The 24,071-nt window shown below is 37.8% G+C and overlaps 1 protein-coding gene across 1 annotated transcript in view; it reads left to right on the top strand.

Moving 5' to 3' along the window:
- The window catches only part of rars1 (arginyl-tRNA synthetase 1), a 33,269-nt gene extending 10,218 nt beyond the window's left edge, over positions 1-23,051 (top strand). The window contains exons 9-15 of the mRNA XM_015013282.2: positions 795-899; positions 1,515-1,693; positions 1,817-1,926; positions 3,348-3,453; positions 9,213-9,385; positions 17,726-17,973; positions 22,768-23,051. Coding sequence (XP_014868768.2) covers positions 795-899; positions 1,515-1,693; positions 1,817-1,926; positions 3,348-3,453; positions 9,213-9,385; positions 17,726-17,973; positions 22,768-22,877 — 1,031 coding nt within the window. The 3' untranslated portion in view covers positions 22,878-23,051. The remainder of the gene's footprint in view (positions 1-794; positions 900-1,514; positions 1,694-1,816; positions 1,927-3,347; positions 3,454-9,212; positions 9,386-17,725; positions 17,974-22,767) is intronic.
- Positions 23,052-24,071: the final 1,020 nt, after the last annotated feature.

Raw genomic sequence — 24,071 nt, 5'->3', positions numbered from 1 at the left:
AGAGAGACATACTTATGTCCAAGACATAACATTATGAGAATGAAGTAAGGTTAGCAAAAGTAAAGACGCAATATTACTTTAAGAAAGTTGTAAAATTACAAAAAGTAAGTTGTTTTAAAGGGGAAAAAAAGCTTCAATAGTTACCAATATCTGACATGATCAGCTTGGTAAGACCGACAGTCATTTCAAAGTCTTGCTTTTAATATTTTGATGCGGATGTTCTTTGTAAAACTGATACCAAACTGCGATGTCACAAGATTCTCAACACTCCATGACATACATTTTACAACATTATTCTGGTAATATTATGATATTATTCTCACATTTGTATTGCTTTGTATTGCTTACTATTATAACTTTATACTCATATTTTTATAACTTTATTCTTATAATTTTACACCTTTACTCTTGTATTTTTGCAAATTTATCCTGGTAATATTATGACTATTCTCATTTTCTTCTACTTTATTCTCTTATTAATGTTACTCCATTCCTGTAATGTCAGTTAACAAAATTCTCCTAGTCTGGCCCTGATATGCAATCATATATTTTACACTGTAAACTTCTTTTTGTGCTTTGTTATTATAAAAAAAGACATTAATTTCGCTTTTTCTTACATTTCAATTTAGTCATTAAAATGACTTTTTACATTTCAGTCTATTCCTTTTTAAATATGTTAGTGGAAAAAAGGTGACACAATAAGGTGCTTGAAGTAAATAAAATAATAAACTGAGGTTGTAAATAATTCTAAAGTAGAATAAACCTGTTGGGATTGATTGATGTGATGATTCCAGAGTTTCAGAAGGTCTACGACTGTCTGGACATTAAGATTGTCGAGAGAGGAGAGTCGTTCTACCAGAACCGGATGACCCAGGTGGTGAAGGAGTTCGAGGACAAAGGTGAAACTCAAAGCATGACTTCATTCTGGTAATATTATGACTGTATTCTGCTGATATTACGATTTTATTCTAGTAATATTACTTTATTGAGGTATTTTTACAAATTCATAAAGTCGTAACATTTATTCTTGTATTTTAACACATTTATTCTGGCAATATAAAAAACTGAAAAAAACATAGAAGTGTATAAAATGTCAGATTAGAGACAGAAAAATAGAACCCATCTTTGATCTTTCTGCAGTTTATTTTATAATCTGTCACAAAGTTATTTAACTTCCTGTTTTTCAGCAGCTGGTGTGGATCAACTGATTGGATGGATGGATGGAGGGATATATAGATATGAAATGTTTTTATTTTACTGTTTTTTATAGCATCTGTTTGTTCATCAGTCTATGTTTGTTCACAAATAGAATAAAACAGGAGAAAATCAGTAAATTAAGTGAATAGATGAATGACAACATGCCAACACTTGAAGCCACCACCAGGAGGTGCTATTATCATAAATATCTGGTCTTGGGTATTTTTTACACTGTTATTATAATCTAACTTCCTCATTATTGTCTTAATGTCTAACTTCATCCCTTTACCTTTTTGTTGCCATTGTTTCCTCCTCAGGTCTGGTTGAGCTGGACGAAGGCCGGAAGATCGTCTTTGTTCCAGGTCAGTCCATCCCGCTCACCATCGTCAAGTCGGACGGCGGCTACACCTATGACACGTCAGATCTGGCAGCACTGCGTCAGCGGCTCTTCGAGGAGAAGGCTGACATAGTCATCTACGTCGTGGACAGCGGGCAGGTGTGGATTTTTATGACTTCTGACCTCCTCCAGCCGTCAGACTGCCAAGTTTCTGCCATTTTGTTTCAAGCTGCAGTGACTTCAGATTATCTTCTGTTGTCTCGGTGTGGTTTCTTCCCCCAGGGGACGCACTTTCAGGTGATTTTTGCTGCAGGACAGATGATCGGCTGGTACGACCCTCAAGTGACCCGGGTAGAGCACGCCGGCTTTGGAGTGGTGCTGGGAGAGGACAAGTGAGTCTTAACCCAATTCATGAATGGGTTGTTCATAGGAAGATGGAAGAGTTTATGTTTTTTGTTTAAACTAAACCTGCAGAGTGGTGAAGAACTACTGGTTCCCCTCAGTTAACCAGTTCTGGTATCAAGAAATTAATTTTCAGCAGGAGGGGAAAACAAACCCAAACCAGATCGGTACATTTATGACTCAGAGTAATAAATGGTCATATACAATTGAAACCAAAAGTACACCTTTTCTTTCAGTGTAGCTACGTGTCCATTACAAATGTGCACAAAACTTGGATTATATTCCGCTGCTGAAAAACGACAAATTCTTTTGTAGTGGTGTTTCGATGAAATAAAAAAGTTTAAGTTTAAATAATTAAAAACCATCATCCACCTACTGTTTCCTGTCGTCGTCTTCATCTTTTTTGCGAGTAGTAGCATCCAGTTTGATCACATGACTCGTGATGGGGGGAGAAGCATATCCATTGCAGTTGTGTGAAATCCCCTCATTTTGTTACAGCTGAAACCCAACCTCATCCTAGCGGCAAAACGTTGTAGCAGAAAACATGTTTTGTTCTAAATTTATGCATTTCCTTTACTTTCCAATTTGTGCAATTGTCATGTGATTAATTGCTTATAAAATTGAAGTTTGTTATTTGAGAGGGCAAACTTGCAGTATTATGCCTTTACCAATATGTTTTTTTTTTTAAAATGGTGTCAAAACAACAACTGCAGTTGATGCAGAACGCTGCTGCTTGGGTTCCCACTAAAACCAGGATGTTAGAGCGCATCACTTCCTGTGATGCGCTCCTGGCTTCCTGTAGCTCCGAGAATAGACTTTAAAATATAGTTATCAGTTCACTGAATGGCTTAGCACCACAATACATTAAAGGTCTACTATTGTTATATCAACCTTCCAGACCTCTCAGGTCTTCTGGTTCTGCTCTGCATCCTCAGTACCAGAACCAAACATGGAGAAGCAGCTTTCAGCTTCTATGCACCACATATCTGGAACAAACTTCCTGAAAACCGCAAAACAGCTGAAACACTGATTGCCTTTAAATCTAGTCTACAAACCAACCTGTTTAAACTTGCTTTTAAAACATAATCAATGAAACATTAATCAACAATCTGATATGTAACCATGGCATTTGACAAATTGTAATGTTTGAATTGTTGACTTGTGTTTTCTATTACTTTGTATTTATGTATTTTCATGATGTAAGGCACTTTGAAATGCCTTGTTGCTGAAATGTGCTATACAAATGAAATTGGATTTGATAATTTATGGGACAATTAATCATCCAGTAAAATTTGTTACCTTGACAAGCTCAGTCTCATCTCTAACTTTTTTTATCCCTTCCATCCTTCTCTCTGTTTTATTTTGTTTTTCTTGTGCAAGGTGTTTATTTTTTTGTTGTTTTGCCCCCCAGGAAGAAATTTAAGACCCGATCTGGAGACACAGTGAGGCTGATGGACCTGTTGGAGGAGGGACTGAAGAGATCTATGGACAAACTGAAAGAGAAGGAGCGAGACAAGGTGAGACAACTGGCATCAAAATCTGATTTCCATTCTGCTGCAAGCTGGGAATCTGAGTTTTTTATTGTAGAGTTTTATATTCATGTGGATTTGGCCCATTTGTTTTAATAATTTTCTTGATTTTTATCTTTAAAAATTTTGATTTTTTTTCTGTTTTATTCATGTTTGTTTTTGTGATTTACTCTGAATTTAAACAGTTTACACCTGTAAAAGTTGTCTTTATTGTTCCTCCAGCTGTTCTTTTTCTTCACACCATTTATTGGAGGTTTCTCCTTTAGAATAATAACCCAAACCTCTCTTCTGTGCTTTAACAATGCTGTTATTTCAGCTTGTATTGTAACAGTTTTTTATCAATATTTAGTGTCAGATGTTAAATCGGCCATTAAGTGAGCACCGGGACACTGTCCAGCTCGTTATTTCTGCCCCTGTTCGCTCCGAGGCACGTTTTCACAGTAATGACTCGCTCACTCTACAGCAACCGTTAATTCTTTGCGCTGAGCCAAACCACAGGACTCAAACCGAACCAGAACTTTAGGTTTTATCCACTGAGCTCGGCGTGACTTCAACACGCTTTGGGTTCTTTATCTCCTTGCTTTTTTCTTCCTCAACTCATAGCTGCTTTCTGCATCAACTTGTCTCTTCATTAAATCTCAGTGGTGGGAGTTGCAGATTTCACCCAATGTGTGGGTAAGAAGCTGGAAACCTTAGTTGTGCAGTTGCTGGTGGAGTTAACTTTCTCTTCTATTTTCAGGGGAAAAGACACCTAAACTTTTACCTTTTTCAACCTGCAGTTATAAATCATGTCACTTAATCTCGTTTATGTACTTTTTTTCCTCTTGTGTTATACTTTTATTTCAGACAAAAGCGTGAGTCGTGCGCATACATCTTTACTGCATTCTGTGACTTGAGGCGCTTGAGACTTCCGTCCATGCTAGCTAGTTAGCTTTTTTGCATCTATCACAGTTGAGTGCAAATTTATTGCCAGTTGGCTGGATTTTTTGCCATGTAAAACTAGCTTTTAAACTAGCGTTTACCTGTCGGATCTTGGAAATAAATTCAAACTGGAAAAAGTTCTTGTTTTACTGAGATACAAGTTTTATCTCATTTAAAAGAAAATATCTACTAGATTAAGTAAGAAGGTTATAACAGTAAAATATGTTTTACTTAATATGTTTTAGTCCACTTTATTCAAACTAGGTCGTTTGTCTTAAAAGTCTGGGTCGTTTGGGGAGCCGTGAATGCACATTCAAACTCTGCAAAAAAGCAAACTGAAGTCTGCCTAAAAAACCTTGTTTTGGTTTGGTTGAAGTGAACTGTGGTGCAGGTCGAAAGCAGTTTAAACCCACCTGATGTTCCTGTTTTTTTTTTTTTTGTTTTTTTTTTCCCATGTGAGAAGCTGTGTCATCTTATAGTGGATATGAAAACCTGTGAATGTGTCGCTGTGCCTCTAAAGCACAATAAATCACATCTCCCAGGATGCTGCGACCTGCTGACTGAAGGACAAACCTTTAGTGGTTTATAAAATCTGAGTCTGCTTATTGAATTCCTCTGAAGGGAGAACTCTCTGGACTGAAATCCCTGGAAAAACTTTTGATTAAAGTTTCTTTTACAAAAAAAGAGCAATGCTCTGACAAAGATGACCTGGTGTTTGTATATTTTTATAAATAAACTAACTTTCTCTTCGATGGACTGGCAACCTGAAGAGGCTGTACCCCGCCTCTCACCCATTGACAGCTGGAGATAGGCACCAGCACCCCCCTAAGCACAATGGGAAAAGGGTGTAAAAAAATGGATGGATGGATGGATGGATGGGTTTATTGCTGCCAGCGTACGTAGTGTACACTTCACGTCTCTGTCAGGGACAGATTTTGGAATTCAGTGCACACATAAGACGCACCGGATTATAAGGCGCACTGCTGATTTTTGAGAAAATTTAAGGCTTTTAGGTGCGCCTTATAGTCCGGAAAATACGGTATAATGTCTATGAAAAGTATTCACCTCCTTTGATGTTTTTCCATTAGTATTACTTTACAAATCAGTCATGATTATACAAAATTTGACTTCAAAAAATAAAACAAAGAAAAATTTAAGTGTAACAACCCTATGTGAAACTCTGCCTCTCACAAATTTAGAAAAATTCCACAGAAGTGGGCAGAGCCAAGATACAGTGAGTGGTGTGGCCAAGGTGTAGGGATGAGCGGAGGGAAAAATCGGGGCTGTGGTCAGAATGCTAGAAGCACTTTTGCTATATTACAAACCTTAATATAATTAGTGACTTTCCAGACCCCTTTAGCAAAAAATAAAAAATAACTAGTAAAAAATCTAGCAACTCTTATTTTCTGTGTTTTGGACACCATTATGGTGACATCGCTATACCAACCTCATGGTGTCATGTACCACCATGAGCAACTCCTGTTTCCCAAACCCTCCGTAAAGTCTGACACAGGTGTCCATCCATGTATTGCTGTGACAAATGGGAGAATTGAGCTGCCTATGTACCGTTCTACTGAAGGAGACCAGGGGTGAGACAGTTCCAGGTAAAATATTGCACAGTTCTGGTTCAGGGTTCAATGAAACGATTGAATATTCTGTTGGACATATTATCTATTGATATCGATCACATGTCTATAGCAATAGACGTGTGATAAATTATCATTGAGGCCTAACAGAAACATAAAGATATAACCCATGTAGACTTCAAAAAAAGTTGATTTGGGAGTTTGTTATACTGAGGTGTAAAGTAACTGATTTCTTCAAAATAATGGTTTTGACTTTGGGTGCACTGATTGGAGTTTTCTGAACAATTACCGATCTTTCAAAAGCCAATTTTGATTTTAGTCTAGGCTGATTTTTTTTTTTTTTAAATCATGTTTTGTCTGAAAAGTCACTAAGTGGCTTGTTTAATGCAAACGGGTAGACAATTCCGTAATAATAAAGATTATTAGATTAATTTTTTTTCCTTCCTTTAAACTATGATCAGTTATGACACTAGGAAAATAACTGGCCAAGTGACCACATAATGAGAATAGCTATCGAAGAGTGGAGGAAATACAATTCAGACTGCAGAATAATAAAGACGAATTCACAGAGAGCGCAGTGAGCAGGTCTATCAGTTGGCCCTCTTTCATGGCAGAGCAAAAGGGGACAGTGGCTGATTTTCATACCTTTGAGGAGGTAAATAAGATTGGATTGTGGCCACTACCCCTCAGTTGAAGTATCTGCAGAGCATTTGTCATGAATTTGTGTATTTATACTTCAAAAAGACAGAAGATGAAGAGATTGTAGGAACCCGTAGAAACTCAAGGAAGAACATTGATATAAATCAAGCTGCAGCAGTGTCAACGGTGCAGACGTAGGTTCTCGGTGTCTGCAGTCAGTTTTAATGAGCTTCAGTTAGCAGATGGTAGACGTGGGCACTGACCCAGGCAGCCAGCACACTGCCGGGCGAGGTGGGCCTGCAGGGAAACCGTGCTGGCATGAGTCTCCATGCAAGTTTCTTCCCAACATCAGAATCTGTTGAGCTGAAAGTTTCTGAGTGTTGTTGCCGCTGCACCCAGAGCTCCCGGTAGCACCCAACCAGGTCAGCATCTCTTGTTTTTTGCACACCTGAACATCAAACGGAAACACAGGTGTGTCCTGGGCAGGATTTGGAAATAATCTCATCCGATGAACTGAAAACTGCAGGAATGAAAATGAAACTTGGAGCTGTGTTGGTTTGCAACCTTGGTGAGACCTTGATAGAAAGATTAGCCCTGGATCCCTGGATGTGAGCAAGACCCCATTATGAGACACCTTTGGGCTTCTTTTGATTGATTTATGAAAGCAGCAGCTAAAGACCAGGTCATCTGTCCATCTGTGTTCTCAAAAGACCTTTAACACAGAAGAGATACAGATATTGAGTTTGCATCAAGATTTTTTTTTCCACTAAAGGAAAAAAATAATGTCATAAAACTAATGTCATAAAATGAAATTGTTCTAGACTTTAAAGTATTTGTACCATCTTGAACACTTTTTGGCTCTCATGGAATCTGACCATCTATCCAGTTTACCTTCCATCTGTCAAATTTACTTTTACTCTGTCCTCCATCCAATGTTTTTTGTCAAATCATAGAAATCATATATATTTTCTTTACTTGTTCTTTTTCTGGTGGACTTTTTTCATAAGGGCTGCCATGGTTGTAATGGAGAATACATGTTTGGACTAAAATCGGTAGTCGTTATTGCTAATGGTGGGAACAACTAACCGAAAAGTTAGGTTTAACTGCTAATTCACTAAAGAATCTTAGCTCTGCTAATGCTAAATTAAAAAAAATTAATCTGTCTGCCTGTTTGTTGAATCTACCTTCAATATGTTTGCCCAAACTACCTTTTATATGTCTGTCCTTCTGTGATGGAGGAGCCGTCACGAGCCGGGACTTAATTAGGAGTCCGTGTTAATATGCGCACACATACTCACAATCGCTAATTTACTTACTTCTGTTAAAGGTTAAACTGATGCGGCTCATCGTGGGTGCACACGCGGTGTTCCTGCTTCAGTTTACATCCATCCTAACCTGTTTTCACTTCCAAACACTTTCCCAGTTTGTTTACAAGCAGAGTTATTTCCGGGTGTGGCGCGCCAGGTGATCATGTGATGACGTCATCGGAGCATGCTGAGTGTTCTCTATTAAATTGATTATTGTATTTTTGATTATAAGTTTATTTATTTATGTTATTATTATTATTATTATGATCTGTTTTGTATCCTTTAATAGTTCATTTGAGTTAGAAGTAATTGTTAGTTTTGTTTGCTTGATTGGTCTTTCTGTGGGCGGAGCCTGTGGCTTTAAAAGCAGGGCTCTGCGCCACAGGGAGGCAGTCTGTGGCTAGACTCCTGCCAGATCATAGTGAAGGTGATGGACTCTTACCTTGAAGGTACTGTTGTTTTGTCTGCTTTTAACCTGCCTGGATGTCCCTGTATGTATATTTTTCACCTGCCACCTTTTTCTCACTTGAAAAATGGAATAAACTTCACTAAAGTGATCTCTGGCCTTGGGCAGTCATTTTTTTGTTTGTCCAAGCATAAGAGAATCCCGCCACACCTTCCAAATTATCATCCGTCTATTCATTCGTCAAGTCTGTCTTCAGTCTATCTGTCCATTGGTCCAAATTACCTTCTGTCCATCCATCTAATTTCACTTCCTTATGCCCACGACTCTGTCCAATTTATCTTGAATCAGTCTGTCCTTTACATCACATTCTTCTGTTTGTCTATTTTAACTTCCATCTGTTTGTCCATCTTACCTTGCTAACGATTCTCTATCTTGTAGCCCTAGATACTTGACCTTCTGTGCTTTCATCCAGTTTTCTTTTTGTCCATCTGTCAAATTTACATTTTGTTCAATTTGTATACATTAATTACTATTTTCTGAGTCTCTGTTCCTTTCATGTTTAATTTGATGACCCGTCTCTTACCTTGTCCTGATTTGTACTGTTAATTCTTGTCTTGTTGAGTCACATGGTGGTCTCAGTCTATGTTCTGTTCGACTGCAGGTTTTTATTTCCAGCTGCTCTCATTTTAATCCCCCTCTTTACTCCCTGCGGAGTCGGAACCAGATTAGCTGGTTTAATCTCTGCCTCAGGTTCAGTAAACTAATGATAGAAGTTAAACTCAGCTCACTGCTTTGACTCTTAGAGGGTGAACCAGTCTTAAGTTATTACAGTCTGTGAAGGCCGTCCATTTATTGTTGATTGTGGACTTAATTTTGTCATCTTTGCAGGTGCTGACTCCAGAAGAGCTCGTTAAAGCCCAGAGAGCCGTTGCTTTTGGCTGCATCAAATACGCTGACCTGTCTCACAACCGCATCAACGACTACGTCTTTTCCTTTGACAAGATGCTAGACGACCGGGGTAACACGGCGGCCTACCTGCTCTATGCCTTCACCCGAATCAGGTACAATCCCACCACTTCTTTCAGCATCTGTAACTTACAGCAAAAAAAGTGAAGAGGAGAGACGTTGAAAACTCGTGAAATACGGATCTTTTAAGGTGCTCTACAATTTGTACACCCTACTGTGCTCTACATTGCAAATAGTAGTTCATTATTGGGAATTTTGTCAACTGTATGCAGGGTTTTATTATCATTTTAGTAACTATTAGCTTCTTGTTAAGCTTAGCTGGTAAGGATGCAAACAATTATTTACAATTAATTGTTGCGTAATGGTTTATTAGATTAACATTTGTTCCAATCGATTCACTAGTAACGTCCGCTTAGACCTTCTCTTAGTGTTGTAGTTTGGCCCCCAACCAGCAGAGGGTCCTGCTGGTTATCCTTAAGTTGAACCAGACCGTTGATACAGAAACAAAGATGGCAGCCGTACCAGAAAGGTAAAAAGAGAAAAGGTTCAAACAGAGTCTGCTGTGGAATGGAAAAAGCACTTTATGTTTCAAAATATAAACAGTTGACAAGCTTTTTACTGTAAGTTTCACCTTAATAGCTCTCATTCAGCCAAGCTGCATGACGGAGCATCGTCAACTTCTCAACCAAAAATGACTAGGAAGGCAAGAATGTTATGACAGAAAATCACAGGGAATAACAGAGAAAAGTTGTAACATTATGAAAAATTATATGATACCAATAAGCAAAGTTGAGTTTGAGGACTGAGAAGGAGTTAATACACTTCATGTAGTGAAATTTTAGTATTTAGCAACCACAGATGTTACTGTATGAACATCTCTTCATTCATGAGGAATTATGCATTTCACATTTTTTATTTTTTTCAGTTCAGCAACCTAAGACATTCCTGTTTTGTTATGTATTATGAATGTCTAAGTTTAATGATGCAAAATGATAATGGTTTATTCTCTTGTATAAAGAGGTTTTTTTCCAAATAGCTGATTATCAGTTAATTGTTGTTTGATCAATAAGATAAATAAACCTTAAATTAACTCATTAATTGTTAACTTGCATCCCTAGCTGGTTGGACAAAAAGGATGAAATATAACTAGAGATGTGCCGTTCAGATTTTTTCCTGCTGATTCTGATCCCCATGAGGGCCGATCACCGATACCGATCACATAATTATTTTTTTAATCATAAGCACTACCGGTTACATTATGTGGAAAAAGGAACCATGAATTCACCTTAATTTAGACAAAAACTTTTTAATGACTTTGTCCAAGAAAAAAACAAAATAAAACAGGCATTGTGCAAATAGTACTGCTATCGGTAATACTATCTTTAACAGACTGAAAACATATGAAGGCTCTGAAGAGGCTAAATAATGCAAAAAGTCAAAATAAAACCTCTCAACATTGCCAAAAAATTCAAGTATATAAAACTTGGCATTCAAAGGCAAAAACAGGTTCCATACAATAAACAATCCTGAGTTACTGAATGAAAACTTCCTGATAGCATGGCGGCTAGCTGATTACTGCTAGCTCTGATTGGCTGTTTCTGACTGAGCGGAGTAATTATGCAGGGAGGAGGCAAAGAAGATCAATTATTTTTTTCAGAGATTATCTGTCTCATGTTAGGACAGCGAAAGTTTTAATAAGTATGTAAAATTTATTTTTTTAAGTTAGATGCTGCAGCTTTAAGCAGAGGTTTGGTGTGAGAGTCACTACCAAGTGGAGCAGAAGCGGCGCTCCATCTGTGAAATATTACTACCTGTAGCGTAGCAGCGGTTCAACAGCGAGAGCAGAACCTGCGTCTTACACCGCAGCTCGAAGACTTAAATAATTTTGCGGGTTATTTGTTTAGCTTTCTGACCGTCATGCTAATCAGGGTGAGTATTTGTAGCTGTGCGCTGCTTTACCTGCTATCTGATCCTCCGTATGTCTGTTTTTTTTTTACTGCAGTGACCCTCGATGTAGCCAAACTCCATCAAGTACGGCACTGTTTTTATGCCATATTAGATTTGTCGTGTTGATGCATTTGATGTGCTTCAACCCCGACCCCAAAGTAATTTTCCACCGCAACACCAAACTTCCCCATTCACTCAGTGCATTATAGTTCCACACGACATCGCTTAGGATTTGTTGCTACTCGTTTGCGCAGTGAGAAGGAAAGAGGAGACCAGCTGCACAGGCAGGCTGCGAAATGAGATGCAGGTGATCGGTTTATGTGATCGGTAACAAGAGACCGTGATCGGCAATCACCAATCATACACTTTTTCATGGAAATCCGTGAAAAAGTCGATTATGATCGCTGGCCGATTGATCGGCACACCTCTAAATATAACTCATCGGTTTGGCCACTAAACAAAATAATTTGAAAATTCAAGGCACTCTGTGAAAATATGAAAAGGAGAATTACATATATATACACATTTCTAACGTCTTTTGTAGCCATTTTTCTAAATAATTGCAGATTTGAGGCTGGAGGAGTTCAGTTCCAGCTATTGTTCGTAACACTGTGGTTCTCAATCCCAAATGTCTCCTTCATGTCCTTAACCAGATATTAGTGGATGTTTGTGCAATTTTGACCCTAAAATCCATAAATGTCATTCTTGTTCATATAACTCTCGATGATTAAATGAAACCTTCGCGCTTTAATCCTGTACAGCTGATTTCTGTTACCGCTCTAAGCAAATAAAACCTCTCAAGTTGGGAAATATTGAAGGATCCCTGCTGCTGGATCTTCCAGTTTGGGATTTGCCAATCCCAATTTGCCAATTTGCCAACCCCTCTCCTTGGTGGCAGCCAACCTGCACAGCTCTTCCAGGAATCCTGGTGTTTCCTGGTTGAGTTTCACACCTGGAAGGACTCGACTCTCCTGTAGCATTTCGATAAACCTTATACTGACCCACCTTCTTGTTTTATCAAGAAATCCAAAAGTTTAGGAAGTAAAATCTTCAACTTTCTCCCCTCTGTCCGGTTGGAAAACCTCCCACATCTACCTTCATTACCCATAATCCTGTGCTAGAGGATTAGTCTTTGGGGCGTTCCTTATCCCTGCCGTATCGAGCGTCGCCTCTTCTTCCTCTCCATCTTCGCTGGAGGAGTTAGGATCTGGATGGCAGCGTGCCTGGCAGAGATTGATTATCTAGTTTTTTATTTTTTCCTGCAAGGAGTCTCACTTCAGAGGATTTGTCAATCAATAGCTCACTCACTGTGGGTGACTGACCCCCTCATGAGTCACAGGAAGTGAGACATAAAGATTGAAGTCCTTTAACCTGATCAGAAGTTGCACTTTTTATTGTTTCAAACCAGATTAGAAAGAGGAAACCTCTTTAAAGTTCTGGGTTTTAAATGTTTAAACAGTGAATCAGTGTGGTAACTGTGGTAAGTTTTTCATTATAGTTTAATTTTATTTCGTTGTGACTGGAGATGCACCAACAACAGCAATCTGTTATTGGTGATAACCAGTATTATATATATTTTTTACGTCTTTCACTGCCCTTTCCTTTTGACACTAATAAGAAAAAAAAAACTGTACTTAGGAAAATATTGGTTGTTAATATTGGCCCAGTTTTATTTAAGAGATCGATTTGTTAAAAAATGACTAATATTAGCCCATTTTAGTGCCGATATTGTGCATCCCTATTTTTACTTTTTGTGCAATTCAGTTAGTTTTAGTTACCGTATTTTCCGCACTAAAGGGAGCACCTAAAAACCTTCAATTTCCTCAAAAGCCGACAATGCGCCTTATAATCCGGTGCACCTTATATATGGACCAATATTGAGCCACAACAGGTCTAGCCAGTGTTGTGTTCAAGACCACCTAACCCGAGACCAAGACAAGACCAAGACCAGAGTGTATCGAGACCGAGACAAGACCAAGACTTTTGGGGTCCGAGACCAAGTCAAGACCAAGACCGAGGGAAGTCGAGACCGAGTCAAGACCAAGACCAGCGGCCCGCGCTACATGACACAATAAAATGTAAAATATGATCGAAATTGCTTCTCAAAATAATCTGAAAGATCCATATTACCATAAAACACCTAGATATTAAATACTTAATACATTTTACCAATATTAAATATTCCATTTATGTGCTAAAAAGTGTGATGGTCTTGTGCCATCCCTAAAAACATAACGCCCTGGGCATTTGCCCATATTGCTCATATAAGAAGCCACCACTGTCTGCACCATTAAACATAGCAATTGAGGCAATGCCCTGACGGTAAATAACGCTCAACCATGAACACTGACCAAGGAGCAACAAGCAAGAAGTAACCAAACAGAAGGCGCTCATCGTGACTGTTTTCACTCTCTCTCCCAGTACATGAAGCCAGGTAGTCTGACACCATGGCAGACATTACAGCTGCCACTTTGAACAAAAACAATCAAAGAGCAATGTGCATGCTCTGCGTGCTCTTTCGTTCTTGTGTGTTAGTTATTTGTTAATTTAAATATCAACGTACATAATTAAATTAAATAATGATGCAGTGTAGACAGAGCACTACAAGAACAAAGAACGGGTGTTCTGTCAGGTCAGATCATCATACGCTTAGCACGAACTCACGGGGTTCTGTCAGATCAGCATACGTTGTCAGATAGTCGTACGCTTAGCTCAGATATGCATACGCTGTCATTATCATATGATTTTATTTAATCATCAACATAGAATCATGACGTAGATCATCATACACTTGGTTATTAACAGTTGTATGGCATCCAGCTGCAGCCAGACCTGCTTTAAATACACTTTGAAACCACGACAACGCATGTATATCCATCTAGTTATCACATTATGTCATATTATAAACAATTTAATTACTTATTTTTGTCATAACTTGTTGCGTATACTGACAACTACACTGACGGTCGGACTTAATGCGCATGCGCTGGCATGGTACTCACTGCATGTATGGCTATGTGATAGAACACCGGCTATATCTGTCAGACACGTCATTACCATAAGATTTCATTTAATCAACAACATAGAATCATGACGTAGATCGTCATACACTTTGTTATTAACAGTTGTATGGCATCCTGACTTGGCGGTTAAGTGAGTTTTACACGGGCGTGTGTTGTAGCTGACTCCAGCACCAGCCAGACCTGCTTTAAATACACTTTGAAACCATGACAACACATGTATATCTATATAGTTATCATTGAAAACAATTTAATGACTTATGTTCATCATAACTTGCTGCGTATGGTGAACTGACAACTCCTCTGACGGTCGGATTTCTTAATGCTTAATGCATGTATGCTATCCTGACAGCGTATGGCTATCTGATAGAACAACGGCTCTCAGTGAGTGACACTCCAGTCCTATCTAATAAGTAAAGAGCCGTGGAGAAGAATCGACTGTTTCTGAATGTCACCTCACTATATTGCAGACTTTTGGACATAGCGTTGTCCCATATATGCGACAAGTCAGTCAACACCTCCGCACAATAATTCAGCACAGTGAGTGATAACATTTTTCATTACAATGCTTATGTGTCTCTGTACAGCTAGCTTTGCTAACATCACGTTAACGGAGCTTACCTTCTTTGAGCTACTTTTCTAAGTGACGAAAAAAGTTAGACGTTGTCCCCACCGTCTGTGAAAGCGAAGCGCTGCTGAGTTAGCTGTGGCCATCGGATTTCTTACTATTTATGAAGCGCTATTATATTACTGACGATTAAACAAGCATTTTCTGCGCATGTCATGGAGCGCCGCGCGCGAGTGAAAGGTGGGGAGGGGAGGAGGAGGGAGAGTGAAAGGTGGGGAGGGTGGGGGGAGTAACAGAAACACGTAGTTGCTTGGATTTTAATCGGTGCGTTTTGCATCCACTGAAAACAAAGATGTTTAGAAATAAAGTGGACAGAATGCTGTACGTTTAGTGATATTTTCACAGTTGCGGTCTTGACTGGTCTTGAAATAAAATGCCGAGTCCTCAGCGCCCGAGACCGAGACAAGACCGAGACCAAATGCAGTCAAGTCCGAGACAAGACCGAGACCATCAAAAAATGGTCTTAAGACCGGTCTTAAGACCAAGACCAACTTCGAGTACCACAACACTGGGTCTAGCAACTACGGTAAGCAGCCGCCGACTTCATTTTCGCCCGTAGAAGACGAAGCGCATGTTGCATGCTGGGATAGTGTCAGAATGCTGGTTTGTTAATAAAGTTTGACTGACCTATCTACCTACCGACCGTCTAGAATCAGGTCGTCTGCAGGTCATTTAGCACCACATTCTCCACGAACATGCTGTGCGCGAACCGAGAAGGGTGACCATCATCCGGCCACACCCAGGCCCAGTCGCAGAAGGCTCTCCTCGCCAACCGGAGTCGGACTGTTTTGTTGACATTCCGTTTAGTGGATGCATAGCGTAACTTCAGCCTCTACTGTAGCGTCTATTCTATGTGCCTTATAATGCAGTGCACCTTATATATGAAAAAAGTTTTAAAATAGGCCATTTATTGAAGGTGCGCCTTATAATCCGGTGCGCCTTATAGTGCGGAAAATACGGTAGTTTTTAGTTTGTTTGCTCATTTGTATTACAGTGATTCTTGAGAATAGGGACGACAAAACAGGTCCTATGGATAAAGCATGAAATTTGAATAAAATATACACAAAATATATTTTTTTTCAAATATCTAACTAAACTAACCTGGGTCATGTGAGCACAACAATGTATATTTTTCTTTTTTTTTGCTGAATATTTTTTTATTTTAAACATTGTAGTCGGTGGATGATGCCTGTAAAAGCCCTTGTCCAGGAGCAGAACTCAATACATTCTTATAGTTTAAAACAATTAAAGAAATACTAAAATTATATATTATGACAATTAAGTATAAGTAGTCATATAAATAATTATAAAAGTATCACTAAATTGAATTAAAAATAATTTTTAGATATTTTCCAACTCCGTTGAAATTTGTCCTTAGTTTTTGTCAACACCGTCAGAAATGAAAAGAATGTAAAAAAATCAGGCATTATTGGGGGCCACCAGAACTTCTGAGGACCCCATGATGTTGTCTTTTCTCTTCCTTTGCTAGGAGGGCTAGTTAGCTCCGGTTAGCTTAAGTTATTCTTTAGTTTTTTCTTCTGTTTTATTCCTAAGTTGTTTGTCACAACCATGATGTGTCAACTCCATAACTGACAGTTTACAAAACTTTGATGAAATTTTGCGAAATAAAAGCTTAATTTTGGTATAATGTAAAGATTTCATGGACCTGACGAGCTACAATAAGGCCTCCTTCAGAATAACATCATATAAATTGAGGTAGTTTGGCATTTCGTCAACTCCGTCAGATGTCAACTCCGTCAGAGTTTTTCTGACTCTTTCAGTGAAATTGTTGTCAAATTTCACTTAATTGTGCAACTAATTCATTTTAATGTATTTTACATGAATTGCATTACTTTCACATGTACCAAGTTTTTCATTTTACTCACTAGTTTGTCACCACCTTCAGTTCTGTGTCAACTCCGTCATGCACCGTCAACTCCATCAGATGGACTTTTTCTTGTTTTTTGTTTTAAATAATACTTATTTTATTTCTTGAGAAGCATTTGTCTGTAAATTGAGTAAAAATATCACTAATGGGGTATTTTAAAAATCATTTTAGATTTATTTTTGTCAGATGGTGAAGACAAAGTTTTGGGTCAGGTCGATTAAAAATGTAATTTTTTTTTTTTAAATTCGCAACTGGGAGCCTGTACCTTAGCATCTTCATATTTTCTAAACATTATTTGTCATATTTGCATACATAAGGTTGAGAAATAATAAAAAAATATGGGAAAATTAAAACCCATTTTGTCCCTATTCTCAAGAATCACTGATTAGTTATTATTAGTTAAATTTTTAGTTTTAGTAATAGTTTTAGTTTTTGCATGTTTTGGTTAAGTATAAGTGCAGAATTCAAAAACATCAAAGTATTGTGATTATGTATACACTGATTGGGTAATGAATACTCAACAGAAGATACCGTTTTCAAAAAATATGTTGTCATTATTGAATAACCAACTGACTCGGGTGTTTTCTCTCAACTTTTTCTGGGACCATTTTGTGGATTAAAAGCCACCAGCAGGAGTACGGAGTACCGTAATTTGCAGACAGCTGTAAACTGTGTGGGGAAAATATAATTAAGTTTCACAGTTTGAAAGGCTAAAACATCATAAACACCAAACAAAGGATCTTATCTTATATTCTAAGATAAGAATGTGTTAGTTTTACAAACGCACCATATAGTTCCAGTTAGTTATAGTGTTTTCACCATTGATTATAGTTTTATTTATTTCAGCTTAGTCAGATGTTTTCTCAACTTCATTATTTCATTAGTTTTAATTAAGTGTAATAACCTTGCAGTGAATGGATGTCTATATATTTCTCTTTTGATGTCCTGCCAGGTCCATCGCCCGTCTGGCCAACCTGGACGAGGCCTCGCTCAGAAAGGCTGCAGAGACCACGGAGATCCTGCTGGACCATGACAAGGAGTGGAAGCTGGGGAAGTGCATCCTGCGCTTCCCGGAGATCCTGCAGAAGATCCTGGACGACCTGCTGTTGCACACGCTGTGCGACTACCTGTACGAGCTCGCCACCACCTTCACTGAGTTCTACGACAGCTGCTACTGCGTGGAGAAGGACCGGCAGACAGGTGAGCCTCCAAACAGAAATAGGTGATTGAAATCCTTGAAAATTCTTGGATTTCAATTAAGTGTTCTCAAGGTTTGAAAGATACTTGATATTCAAACTGCACAGTTTTATAATAAACTGCAATCTAACGTTTGACTAAAACCCTAAATTTAGAACTTTATTTGCAGTTGAAACCATTATTTTTTTTTTTACACACAACAAAAAGACACAGACACTTTTTTTCAGTCTGAGCTAAATTAGACTAAACATTTCTTGTTTTAGGACAGTTAGAATCATTAAAATTATTTCTATATACTGAATGCCAGAAAATGCAAGAAGAGTAATTTTTTTAGAGGTATTTTTGTAAATTTCTTGTACCATTCGCGTATAAGGTGTGAGAGGAACATAAAAAGTTGTTACATTTTAGTTTACCTTGTCCCTGCTCTAGAATATCTTAAGACATTATTAACAGTAATAAATATCATATAATTAGATTAATTTGTATTTTTATCTCCACGTGGTGCTGGAAAAGTTTGAAAATTTACCTTAAAAATGCTTGAATTTTACCATGGGAAAAGTGTACAAATCCTGAGAAGTTAAGGAATATAACACAGTGGAAACATCTGGATTTTAACTGTTTTCCAGGTCAGAAACTGATTTGCTTCCAGGCTTCATTCCCAATCAAAATGTCCAGGGGAGTTTACTCACCTGATAGTCCCGTAGACTCTGTTCAATTCGGGACTGAAATTGCAACTTTTGTTACATCTTCAGCTGCTGCAGTTTGCTCTCAAACCGCACTGTCAAAACAAACCAAATGTTTTGACAAACTTGTCCCCTCCATCCACTGTGGGGGCGGTCCACTAATAACTATTGAAGGAAAAAATCTGAAAACCTCTGAAGACACTGAGCACAACTTCCTTCCTCAGGAAAACTAAACAAAAATGGAGTAGCATCAGATTTTAGTGAATTTCTCTTTTGTATCTGGTAAAAGGCCACAAACCTTTTCTCTCCCACTAGTGTGTTTGTTTGGGTTGTATTTACCTAGAATGCCTTGCACTATAATTCCCTCCCTTCTTTTGGAGCGGTCTCCGGTCTGCCTGGCATTCTATCCTCACCAAAGTGTATTTCAACTCAGTGGAGACCGGTGTTTGTAGGTGGACCAGAGTTTGTTTGGTCCACATCAGAGTTCGATTACACATTCACACCTCCACAACGAACCAGACAGTTAAAGTGAACTAAACAGGTCTGGTCTGAACACACTCTTAATGTTGTATGAATTTATACATCCGTCCATCCCTTTGTTTTTCCATTAGTCAATCATTAACCATTTATCAAACTGCCCATCTGTCCAATGCAAATCATTTATTCATCCATCACCCATCTGACTGTCAATCTGTCCAAATGCATCATTCAGTCCATCCATCTGTCCGTATGACTGTCCTTTTCTTCTCAATATTCATTAAAAGGAACAGAGAACTATTGGACCTGAGAAATGTGCAGAAAACTTGTAATCCATTCATTACCTTTAATGGATTAATATTTAGTCATCGAAGGAATTTTCATCAGACTAAAAGTAAATTCCTGGTTTACTTGCCTGGTTTAAAACTTGGTTCATTTGTGTTTCTCTACCTCTGAAGAGATATTCGTGATTTAAGATTTTATTTTGTTCATAAGTTGTTTTCCCACAAATTACGCTAGAGAGGTTTTCCTTTTCTACTTGCTTTTCTCAGCTCTAAAATGTAAAATAAACCAGCAGGAAAGCTTTTCAGTACAACTTACTTAACAACCTGTTAACATATATATGCTAATTAAGGAATAACAATCCAAAAAGCCAGCATGCTTTTTTTTGTGCCTTTTGCAGCGTCCCCTCTTAGATTGATTAAATTTTCATCATACCGTGTCTTTCTCAAAAAGTCTAGGAATTAAAAATTCTGATTTTAATATAAAGTTATGATAACAAAGATGGAAAAGTCTGGAATTTTGTTGTTCAAATCGGAGAAGCTTTTTTGGTAGTTTTAATAGTTAAGTACAGAAAAGCAATTCCTGCTCTAAGGATCTCTGTCCTCTTCCTCTCAGCTGTTCAGTTTTAAAAATAGATGTTTTAGTGATCTGGAAGTGAGTCTGCAGATTAGCGGGATGTCTCACTCTGATGGGGTTTCAACTAAAAGCAGCGCGCCGTATGTTAGTCCTCCTTCCTGGAAGTGTTTTATCCCTGCCGTGCTAGAGTGTGAGCACTTCAGGCTTAGAGCTGATTTATTATGCTAATTCTCCACACACAAGCTGTAACTCCAGTAGGAGTTCATTGTGAATTTTTTCTCTATTTCAAAGCAATTACTATGCTTTTACATTAAAGATGAACATAAAGTATGCCTTATTTCAGTTTTGCTTTATGTCAGGGCACAATTCGGACTTTTAAATCAAGGTGTAAAACATCAAATGAACAAAACACAAAATACTGAACTGCTTAAAAAAAACTGAACTAAAATTTCACAATAACAAATTTTGCTTGATGATAAATTGCCCCAGAAGTTATTGTGATAAATTATAATTTGGTTGTTCTGAGACAATTTTCAAGCAGTACATTGGAAATAATGCAAGTCCACCCTTTCATAGATTGATAAAGTTTAATTCATAATGAACATTTAACACTGGTACTAGAAGATATTTTAAATATGCAAAATGAATAAACAAAACACCCTAAGCAACAGATAAGATTCTCTAAACAAAATTACCCTTCAAAAAAATGGACTAGTTTGGACCAGTGCGTCAGACTGAAGCCTTTTGTCAGCCAGACTTTGATGCAAGAATCAGTCATCCAAATGGAAATGATCAATCTTGTTTTAATTTATCATGCTATTAATTGATTTATTGTTTGATTTGTTGGTTTAAACTTGAAGTATGACAGTTCTGAAATTTGTTTCGTCTCTGCATATTCAACCAGAGACGATCTGTTTGTTTCTCTCATCCTTGAATTCCCTCAGATAACTCCCAGGAAGCATCAATGTGTGTAAAATCTAAACTTTTTCCTCATTGCTGTTTTTTTTTTTTTTTTTTTTTTTTTACACATCCAGCGCCGTCTTTCCTCTGTTCACATTAATGCGTCGTCTTGTTTGTGTAAATTACAGACAGAGCTTGCTGTCCGCCGACGTCCACGCCTCTTTAACGAGCGCTCTGCCTAATGCAGCCTGTGCTGCTCGTTATGGACCGCTGGGTTTCTGCTCCCTCACGTGGTTCCGACCCGATGGGCTGGACCCTTGTTGTGCACTGGATGCTTGGGTCATTGATTTTTATTTGTTGTTGACTAAAGAGAGTGTCGTTAAATCTGACTTCTGACCTCTGATCGCTTGTTGGTGCCTCAACATTGGTCTCATTTAATATCTACCAAACATTTGGCTTCATTTCTACTTTCCATCTTTGATCATGTCTTGTGGTTTCAGAGAACATTCATGCATTAGCCTCAAGATAATCTGTTGGGTTTTTTTTCTCCATGACTCATTTTACTGACTGTGCTGTCTTAGGAACAGGGAAATGTGCAAGTAAACAGATGAAGTTTGTTAAAAAATAAAAGTTGGAAGTTTTAGGCCAAAAATGCAACTCAAGTAATCTTCTTGCACAAGTCTCATAATTATATTACAATATGTGTAATAGAAACCAGAACCTTCTGTATCTTAAGTAAATGCAGTAATTAAAAGAAATCATCTTCCTTTTCCTGTTTTTTTTTTTTTTGTTTGTTTCCATCCGTAATGTTAACATACATTTCCAGTCAACCGGCATTAAGACCATGTTAATTTTGAGCTTATATTTAATTATTTTATAATTGAACAGCATACAAATTAGAATTGTGATGCTCAGTTACGTTATTTTAGTTCTGATTTATTATTTTTCTTGACTTGTAAGTTATTTTATTTAACTTTTTTCTACTCAAACAAAAAAGCAATAATTGTTCGGACAATTATTCCTCTGTTTTGGATGCTGTGCAATGCGAAGGATTTTTGCTCTTACTTTTTTTTTTACCTTGGGAGAGTGATGATGCATAACCCTGGCAACAAGATAGTGTATTTACAACTTGGAGCATCTGAAGGTTTATGGATGCAGAGAGGAGGAGGAAGTTTAAACTATTCCTTCCATCGATCATTGATCATATCCCCTACTCCAACGTCCCTCTGCTCGAATTTCTAGAGATTTCAAGAGTATCGGCAAAAGCAAATGTGGTGGATTAGCTGGAGTATCAGCCAGGACGTTATTGAAATATTGACTCTTCTGCCCTGACATGGAGCTGTTAGCATGTCTTAATAGTCATACGATTATGATGTAGCAACTGCAGAGACGTCTGCAGATTCACTGCTACTGGAGATCCTTCCTGCCCACAGCAATCTTCATCAGATTTAACCGTGCACCCTTTTTTTTAAAACAAACTTTTTGAGCATAACTTTTTGGGGGGGGTTTTCCCATAAAGGTGTTTTTACACTTTAGGTTTAAGGTAAAACCGTTAGCTCTGAGTTTTTATTTTATTTTCAACTGTTTAGATCCAAAATTATGGAAAAGTTAGAAAGTATGATTAAAAATATGACTTGGTTTAACCTAATATCAGTACAAATTATAACTGTTATGAGTTATAATTTTTAACCCATAAGATGGAAATTTTTGGTGGATTTTAAAGTTTAGACTCTAAATAAAACAGAGTTCTGAAGTGGTTCAAACTGAGTCAAAAACTAGGTTTTTTTCCCCTTTTAATGGGTCAAGTTGTGAAAAATCATATTACTTGATGGCAGATCTAATGAAAAGCTGAATAATGAATTTGTTTCTCTGTCTGTAGGTGAGGTGAATAAGATCAACATGTGGAGGATGCTGCTGTGTGAAGCCACAGCCTCCATCATGGCCAAATGCTTCGACATCCTGGGCCTCAACCCGGTCCAGAGGATGTGATCCCATCTTCCTCCCACTTCAGCTGAAACTTCAGGAGCTCTCAGTCAGTACTACACAGGACTGTCATTTCTGACTAAATCTATCAAATCAGAGGGAAAATGTTAAGTTTGGTTCATTAAATATCATCTCGTATGAAGGATATTTTTTTAAATAAAGAGCCATTCTGAAACTGAATCTCTGTTTTTTGCTGTTTATCTGAAACTTTCTGCAGAAGAAAAAAAACCTGAACTACTAATTTTAGAAATGTCTTCCTTTCATGTCATGTGTGAAGAGGAAGGAAATTACAGATTGTGGTCCATTTAGAACCAATTTGCCCCTGGAGTTAACATCTGGATAATTACGTCCAGCCCGGAAGGAAATGCTGTTACACCTGGGGAAATGGCCAACTGAAGGGTCACCAACTCCTGCCCACATTAAGCTAAACAAACAGAGCTGCCATGTTTTATTTTTGGTTTCAACCCCTAGTGTGACTGCAGACGCACCATTACCTACATGGGTCAGAAAGTAATTTACATCTCTGCTCTGAAGATAGCTTCTAGTTAGGTTCCACAGTAAAGGGTTATTGACAATATTTGATCAGCTCTAGTTTGACGTCTAATTTGGGTCAAACCTGATTGATTCTGCATTGATTTAAAGAACTCTATTTTCTTCATAATTTGGAATTAAATATCAGATTACTAACTTATACTATACAGTAAATGGTGGGAGTAACCTGCTTCACTGATAAAGATGTGAGTTGTGCAGGTGGAAAACTAACTTTCTGAAGGAACATGTTAGATTTATGTTTGTTCTTCTTTCTTTTCTTACTGATTAAACTATGTGACCGATTTTTATAATCCCTAATCCTCTGTGTCCTCTTCCATACTTCTAAGCCTCGAATTCAGACAGACAGAATTAATAAACAGTGTTTAATTTATTAACACTGTTAATGTTTAACATTAACATAAACATTATTTGAAACTATATAGTTTCATGAAACTGAGTTTGCATGAAAAACTCATAATTGTTCTTGATGAAAAAATGCTTCAAAAACAGTACAGTCTTTCCCCAGTAGGATATCACCCACAGCCACTACAGCTTCTTTCAAACGATCTAAATAATGTTTTACTGTTTAGTGAACTGTGTTCGAGTCCAATGATTATTTGTGTTGCGCAACACTCTCTGCCAATAAGATGTTGATAAAAGCTAAGTGCT

This window comes from Poecilia mexicana, unplaced genomic scaffold (assembly GCF_051168715.1).
Source record: "Poecilia mexicana isolate PSO_F unplaced genomic scaffold, ASM5116871v1 scaffold_14, whole genome shotgun sequence".
Taxonomy (NCBI): Eukaryota; Metazoa; Chordata; class Actinopteri; order Cyprinodontiformes; family Poeciliidae; genus Poecilia; species Poecilia mexicana.
This window is presented reverse-complemented; position numbering and strand designations above follow the sequence as displayed.